General features: G+C 35.5%; 1 protein-coding gene across 1 annotated transcript; it reads left to right on the top strand.

Annotated features, from left to right (window-relative positions):
• The first annotated feature begins 3,452 nt into the window (after positions 1-3,452).
• LOC106795792 (uncharacterized) lies at positions 3,453-4,220 on the top strand. The gene has a single exon (XM_014766707.1). The coding sequence runs from the start codon at positions 3,453-3,455 to the stop codon at positions 4,218-4,220; it is 768 nt and encodes a 255-aa protein (XP_014622193.1).
• Positions 4,221-8,805: the final 4,585 nt, after the last annotated feature.

Raw genomic sequence — 8,805 nt, 5'->3', positions numbered from 1 at the left:
AGATTACCTTCTGCAGATGTCATGTGAGATGTCGCCCCGGTGTCCATGTACCATGACGGATCAGGTTGAGCAAGGCTGAGAGTATGAAGAGCTGCTTCAATATCAGTTGGGCTGGGTGCATTTGCATTGTAAGCTGCCTACTGAGGCTTCGGTCCAAGAAGACCAGGCTGTGGTGGTCTAGGACTGAAAGTGGGTCTGGCCCAATTGTTGTAGGAAGGATATGGAGAAGGAGGGCAAGTCCACGGAGCCCACTGCATCCAAGACCCAGGCTGCCACTGTTGTTGGTGTTTTCCACGTCTACCACTAATACCAGACCGTTTGAGCCATTGCCGGTGTTCCGACCAACTTTTTTGGAGTTCCGACTGCCAGAATTTTTGTTGTTTTTTCTATTAGTACCTCTTTTGTCACTGTAAGTATTAATATTATGACAATTTTTATGATTAGATTACCTTGAGAAGAATTTTGGTGATTCATATCATCATCTGAATTATGGGAATATGCAACAAGGGAAGATTCTTGTTTTGCATCAGTGACAAAATGAGAATATTGTTCTGTCAATCCTTGTAGCATTCTCAAAACCATATTTTGATCATTGACAGGAGCCTCGACATTGGCTAGTTGATCGGCAAGACTTTTGAGACGATTACAATATGCATTGGTCGTCGAAAAATCAGCAAGACGTTGGTGAAAGCCTTGTTAAGATACATGGCCCTTGAGTTTTTATTATCCAGAAAGAGATTTGCAACACTGTGCCAAGCATGTTCAGCCAAGTCATCGTCAATGAGAATGAAGGTGAGGATGTCGGAGGAGACCGTGGCATAAATCCACTGCAAGACTGCCGCATCAAGCCATTTCCAAAGAGGGAAATCATTGGCTTTGGCCTTGTCATATACAGCTTTCTCCTTTGCATCAGTAGGTGGGATGATATGTTCAAGTACCTTATGATACTAAGCTGAAAAGGTTCCTAATATACAAGAATTACCAACGGTATAATCGTGATACTAAGCTAAAAATTAGGAAACAAATATTACCTAATAAATACAAATAACTATTTTTTAAATATATACATATTCTATCAATTTTGTTCTACTTTTGAATCAGCGAAGTTGGTTATATCATGGCATCTTAGTGAGTTTTTCATCATTAGCCGTTTGAATCTTGTGACCCAGAGGAGCAATTTATGGTTCACTTGTCCCTCCACATTCCTCGTTTTGGCATACACATGTCAAGTCCAAGAATGATACATAGGGATAAATTAAAATGCTTTATGGGATATACTTCATCCACGTTATTTTGGAATTCCGATTGATTAGTTTTCTTCACCCCGCTAACAATTAAAAATTAATTGCTTTGTGTTGTATTGAGGTAAGATGGTCGACTTTGAATGACTTTTATCGACTCTTTTGACCGAGGTATATTTTTCTCTGATCAAGTTCTGGAGTGTATAAACAATGATTCTATCCGATACGATACGACTGCGATATCATGAAAAAGGGTGAGTGCTTGTAAAACATTTCAACACCCAAGTGTTTTTTGGCTGAATGTTTTAGCACTCAAGTTAGTGGCAATCTTACCGTTGTGACAATAAATATTAAATACTTGCCCAATATTATTAACGTTATTTGTATTTGTAGGAATTTAAAGATGGGCCGAATTCCTCGGCATAAGGCCCAAATTTTCTTAAAAGAAATATTACCTTAATGTGATATAATAACTTTATTCTTAATCCACATATGTTTCATTACTTAGGTGTTTTAAAATTCTTTTTAACACAATTTATTTTATATTTAATGTTAAAATTTAAATCCTAAATTATTTGATTAAGAGATATAAATTACTCTCACTTGTATCAATCTTAAATATGTTGTAGTGTTTTTGAGTTTAGGTAACAAAACTGACGAGAGTAATATTAACAAACTAAATAGATTTTCTTTAGTCTTTATTAAGTTAATATGCCATGAATTGAGCCTTAAGTTCTTTCCAAAACATTTTCAAAGTTTAAGAATTAGCCAAGTAGATTTTATTTCTCCTAATAAAATCTCATCCATTGACATTCATGAATTGAAAAGCTTCATCAACATGTTTAAAGGATTCATTTACTTATCAATTTGTCTAGTATTCTTGTGGATGGATTAGCTAATTTAGTCACATTTTGCTGTACTGAACGAGGGACAAGCCGAATGTTAATTAGTTAATTACTAGTGAATGAGTTGATGGCTTGAATTGAAAGCATTTTGGGAACTTTGACTACTTATCATCATTGCATTGCAGCTAGTACAATATTTTGTGTATGTTCTGTTTTTTAATAATTGAAGTCTATTTTCTATGTTAGATACAGTTGAATATCTTTGTTTAGGTTATTGGTTTTCAATAATAATGGCCTTGGCTTCATGCATATACAGAAATCAACGCCGTGTTGGGCGGCCTAGGCATAAATTCATGACATGTTGCATAACAACCTTTGACTGTATGCATCACACGTGCATTGTCTTATACGTTCAATTTTGAAGTTTGACTGTTAGGGGGAAATGTCTTGTTCAAGTGAAGGAATATGAAAATTTGAAATATGGCATCGTCATTTTTGCCTCACTTCACGTTGTTACAAATTATTGACACTTGCTATGTCTCTAACGGTAACTAGATTTAGTCTGTATGTCGACGCTCGAAAGTTAGAACTAGGCTGTAGTATTAAATAGTGTGTCGCAAACGCAAATGGAGTTTAATTGATAACATTTTTATTCTATATTCATCAGTATGGGAAAAAAATAAGATCAAAGGACTTCTTGAGGATTTTGATATGAAAAAATTGTATTTTTATGTAATATAATATTTTGTGTCCGTGTTCGAACTGTTATGATTTTATTCTTGTTAAATGGTGTCTTGATAGGTTGAGAAAAAAAAAGTGTTTATAATTTATCTTCAGTGTCGACTCTTAAATAATGTGAGAATTTGTGACATAGATAACTCATAATGATGATTTTATCTTTATTTGAAGAAGCATTGTTGGGTTGAGAAAAAAATGTTTATAAATTAACATCAACATGGATTCTTAGACAATGTGAAACTTTATCACATATGAGAATATCTTTTATTATTGTTGTTTTGTAAATTGATCACCTAACTTTTTTTAAATTTGATGTTGTTAATTCTTATATTAATTTAGCATCCAATATTTGATAAAAAAAAATTATAGACATGACAATACAATGAAATATCATGTCAATATGCCAACATAATAATACAATCGTGTTGCATTAATGTTTTTTTTTTAAAATATTAAATGTCCAGTTAACATATAAACAAAAGTTATGGAAAAATAAATAAATGAACTAAATCAGCGAATGATAACAATTGGGAGATTAAAAGTGTAATCGACATTAAAAAATTGCATAAATATGTAGTATGAATTTCCATTTCTAGTGTACAATGATCTACAATGTAATCAATAATACATGCAACTTGAGTTTTTTGCTCTTGAGAATGGGATGGCTCTTGAGTTTTTTGCTCCAAAGATTGTGGAAGGAAAGCCGATTGCTGAAATTAAACCTGAAGACATCATTGGTGAGCTTAAATATTGGGAATCTGCTTTGATTATGTATGTCATAGGGAGAGATCTTAGTATGAATTCTGTTAAGCAATTCATGGAAAAGAATTGGAGTTTTGTGAAATTGCCAGATCTGTTCTATAATGATGAAGGATACTTCATTATGCGTTTCCATTCTTCCCAGGACAAGGATGAAATTTTATCGAAGGGTCCTTACACAATTATGAACATGACTATGCTCCTTAAAGATTGGTCCCCTGAGTTTAATCTCAAGAGAGACATGCTGAGAACAATCCCTATCTGGATTAAGCTTCCTCAATTACCTTTATACCTTTGGGGTGCGAAAACCATGGGGAAAATTGGTAGTATACTGGGAAAACCGATAGTTACAGATGAATGCACAGCTCAAAGGCTGAGAATCTCTTATGCTAGAATGTTAGTGGAGATTGATATCACCCAAGAAATGCCAAAGGAAGTCACTATTGCTGATAATGAAGGGCATGAGTTAATTCAAGCTGTGGAGTATGAATGGAAACCAAAGTACTGTGGAAAGTGTAAAAAGTTTGGACATGTGTGTGAAAAACCTAAAGTCAGAAAAGAGAAAGTTTGGGTACCAAAACCTACTCTGAAAAGTAATGAGCAAGAGGAAGGGGGGCCTAGCAATAAGGAGACATAGATGATCAACACTACTAATACTGAGGACCTGGTTTCAGAGTGGACTACAGTACAGAAGGCAGGAAAAAAGACAGTTACTGATACAGGTACAATGCAGAAAGCTGGAAAGAAGATAATTATCGATACAGGTACCTCTGAATTGAATTGCTCTAATGGATTTGGCCTACTAGGAGTTGTGAATGACTCTCTAGTGGTGCAGGAGAAAGTGCCATGATGATTTCTTGGAACATTAGGGGACTAAATAAGGTTGGTAAGACGATAGAGATTAGTTCCCGTCTCAAGAGTCTCAACCCCACTATTATTGTTCTTCTTGAAACTCGACTAAGAAAGAATAAAGCTCTTACTGTTAGAAATAAACTCAATCTGAATATGAAGTATCTGGATAACTATGATAAGCATGAAAATGGGAGAATCTGGTTTATTTGGGATGATAGCAAAGTTATGATCAAGCACATTTGTAGTACTTCTCAGCTGATTCACTGTGGTGTCTATAATCCCAATGGTGATTTCTTGCATTGGTGCACGGCTATTTATGCTCTTAATCACTTAGATGATAGAAGGAAGCTTTGGAAAGATATCGAAGATCTCAGAGTTCAGCAGGCTGATCCTTGGTGTCTTTTGGGCGATTTCAACAATGTTCTAAAGGCTGAAGATAGAATTGGTGGCAGAGATGTAACTGAGTCTGAATATGCTGATTTGAGAGAGATGATGTCTAGAGTTGGTTTGTATGAAATGGATACTTGTGGAGATTTCTTTACTTGGACCAACAAACAAGCTGATAATACCATATACTCTAGGATTGACAGATTTTTGGGTAATCTCAATTGGCTGCAAATGCATATTGATTCCACTTTAAAAATTTTGGCTCCTAGTATTTCAGACCATGCCCTTATGTTTCTCAGTTGTAAAGATCAAAGTAGCAGGCTCAGGGGTAGATTTAAGTACAGAAACAGTCTGGCTAGGTTGAATGGTTTCCATGATGAAGTTAAGAAGAATTGGAACTTGGGTGTACATGGTAATCCTATGTATAAACTTTGGACTAAGCTCAGTAGACTTCAATCTGTTCTGAAAAACCTCAGCAGTCCTCTAAATGGCCTAAGGGAGAAAATTGATGAAGCTAGAAGAAACTTGCAGCAAGCTCATGAAGATTTATGCAGAGATAGATTTAATGTGGATAACATTAACAGGGTAAAGGACAGGACTTCTGAGCTTCTTCAACTCAATGAGTTGGAGGATAGTGATTTGAGACAAAAGGCTAAGATTTATTGGATTCGTCAGGGGGATGGTAATAACAGCTACTTTCATGCTACTATCAAAGGTAGATATAAGCATAATGCTATTAGATCTCTGATTAAAGAGGATGGGAGCTGCATAACTTCTCATGAGGATATCGAGGAAGAAGTTTTAAAGTTCTACAGTGCTCTTTTGGGTTCTAGTGAGAGCAATCTGGCTGGTCTGAACATTCCTGCCATTAGGAATGGCAATACTCTAAATCACTTTCAAAGAGATATGCTCATTGGCCCTGTTTCGAATGCTGAGATTGATACAACTATAAAAGGTATGGATGTGAATAAAACTCCAGGAATTGATGGCTATGGTGTGGGTTTTTTCAAAGATGCTTGGAGCATAGTTGGTAGTGATGTGAGAGAAGCTATCCTAGACTTTTTCCTTCGTAATAGGCTTCATAAAGGTTTCAATAGTTCTGTGGTGGCTCTTATTCCCAAGCATAAGGAAGCTAAGATGATTAAAGATTTTAGGCCTATTTCTTGCTGTTCTACTGTTTACAAGATTATTTCTAAAGTGTTAACTAATAGATTGAGTAAAGTTATTGACACTTTAGTGGGAAAGAATCAAGCTGCCTTTGTTCCAGGTCAGCGACTTCATGATCATGTTCTGCTGGCTTTTGAGCTTCTTAGGGGCTATGAGAGGAAACATGGTACTCCTAAATGTATGTTGCAGATTGATATTCAAAAGGCGTATGATACGGTGCATTGGGATGCTTTGGAGCATATCTTGAGAGAGCTTGGTTTTCCTGATCAGTTTATCAAGTGGATCATGATCGCAGTCAGATCTGTCACCTATGTCTTTAATATCAATGGCAGGTTCACTAGAAGATTAGAGGCTAGGAGAGGAATTAGACAAGGGGATCCTATCTCCCCCTTGCTGTTCATCCTGGTTATGGAGTATCTCAACAGAATTCTAAGCCAACTGGATAAAATTCCTAACTTTAATTATCATTCTAAATGTGAGAAGATGAAGATAACTAATTTGTGTTTTGCGGATGACCTTCTCCTTTTTTCCAGGGGTGATATCGGTTCAGTGCAGATTATGCTTGACAAGTTCAACACTTTCCTCCGTTCTATGGGCCTTCATGTAAATCCTTCAAAGTGCAACATATACTGCGGATCTGTTGATATTAATGTCAAAGAGCAATTATTGTTGATTTCTGGTTTTAAAGAAGGAAAAATGCCCTTTAGGTATCTTGGTATTCCTTTATCCAGCAAGAAACTCAACATAAAGCATTATCAAGTTCTTATAGATAAAATTGTTGGTCGGATTACTCATTGGAGTGCTGGTCTTCTCTCTTATGCTGGTAGAGTGCAACTTATTCAAAGTGTCATCTTTGCTACAATCAATTTTTGGATGCAATGTCTGCCCCTGCCAAAATTTGTGATCATGAGAATAAATGCTATTTGTAGGAGTTTTCTGTGGATAGGTAATAGCAACATTTCTAGGAAGTCTCCAATTGCTTGGGAAAAAGTCTGCAGTCCGAAGATTAATGGTGGCTTGAACATCATCAACTTAGCTATATGGAATAAAATCAGTATCCTGAAATTACTTTGGAATATCTGTAATAAATCTGATAATCTTTGGATTAAATGGTTGCACACGTACTATATTCGAGGTCAATCAATTTGGAGTATGGTTTTGAAGAAGAGTCACTCTTGGATTATGAGCAGCATGATGAAGTTGAGGCCCCTGTTGCTGCAATACCAGTCCAGAATGCAGGATGTTTTTAAAATGAAAAAAATTTATTTGGCTCTGTTTGAGGAAAGTGAGAAAATGAGTTGGAGGACTTTAATGTGCAACAATCTGGCCAGACCGCGGGCTCTTTTTTGTTTGTGGCAGGCGTGTCACTTCAGGCTTGCTAGCAAAGATCGCCTGATAAAATTTGGTTTGAATGTTGATGCTAACTGTGCTTTTTGTTCCTCTATGGAATCCCATGAACATCTCTTTTTTGGTTGTATTGAGTTGAAGACTATTTGGACTGCGGTTCTTAATTGGTTGCAGATAACTCATATGCCAAGTACTTGGTCAGAAGAATTGAATTGGATTACTAGGAAGTGTAAAGGAAAGGGATGGCGTGCTATGTTACTCAAATGTGCTTTTACTGAAACAATATATCATATTTGGGCTTATAGAAACCATAGGGTTTTTGGTGGAAATGTAAATAACAGGAAAGTTGAGGATTCGATTATCAATACGATAATCTATAGAGTGTGGGATAGAAAGAGGTATAGGAGGTATATTGCTGAGTTGATGACATAGGTTCTTTTTTGGGGTTTTGGTTTAGTTTAGAACCAATTCCTTGGTCTTTTTTGTTTTCTTGGCTTGTTGGGGCTGGATCGGTTGCGATCGCCTTGTGTTTCTCGTTTTTTTTTTTTTTTGAATTAATTCATTTCTTGATTCAAAAAAAAAAATAATACATGCAACTTCTCACGTTGAAGTTTTGGTCCCTGTTTTGTTGTGATCACATAACTAGTACCTGACTGGTAACTGTAATATGGAACCAGGTCATTTAGGGGCAAACTTATTTCTTTGGTTTTGTATTTATTGTATTTATTTTCCTTTTAATTGTATCTTTTATTTGGCATTATCTTGATTTATATCTCCTGTATACATATGTTTTAAGCTTTCTTTACTTCTCATTTTAAATCCATCTTTACTTTTTTTAATACTTAATGTAAGTGCTTTATGAAATAATGTTTGGCAGGATGCTGGAAAAGTGCATTGTTAACGTAAATCCAGAAATTTGATGGATTCTTTGGAGAACATGCCTAATGTGGCAGAAAAGCCCAAGACAAGAGACAAATTGCCTAAGCGTAGCATTCATTCTAGTGATAGTAATAAATACATGTCATGTATCAAGTTAGTCTCTACACTTTTATTATTTATTTATTTGAGTGATACTGAATTGGCAGAGAAACAACATTATAGCTGGATTACGAGCTGACCCCAAACAAAGGCTCTCAGCAGTTGAAGTCCTCAGTGAGTTTCACTCTTCTTGTTATGCATTCAGCATTGATAACTTCAAAAACAAATGTTATATTGAAGATATTAACACATTCTTTGGGATGAATCTACATAATGTGGCTAAATCTTTTTTTCCTTTTTTCTCCCAAGTCATTTTATTTCTAAGACATCATAAGCTGAGAATAGAGAGCAAGCTACTAGTTTTGTCAATTTGAATTTCTGAATTATTTTTTTTCCTGTTATGGTACAGATGTTAACAGGAAGTATCTTGCTGCTAAGGAATAAATATTTCATTGTTATATATCGTGGGAATGACTTTGTAAAATTGATTA

This window comes from Glycine max, chromosome 14, assembly GCF_000004515.6.
Source record: "Glycine max cultivar Williams 82 chromosome 14, Glycine_max_v4.0, whole genome shotgun sequence".
In the NCBI taxonomy this organism is placed as follows: domain Eukaryota; kingdom Viridiplantae; phylum Streptophyta; class Magnoliopsida; order Fabales; family Fabaceae; genus Glycine; species Glycine max.
Note: the sequence above shows the minus strand (reverse complement) of the source record. Positions and strands in the feature narration are given on the sequence as shown.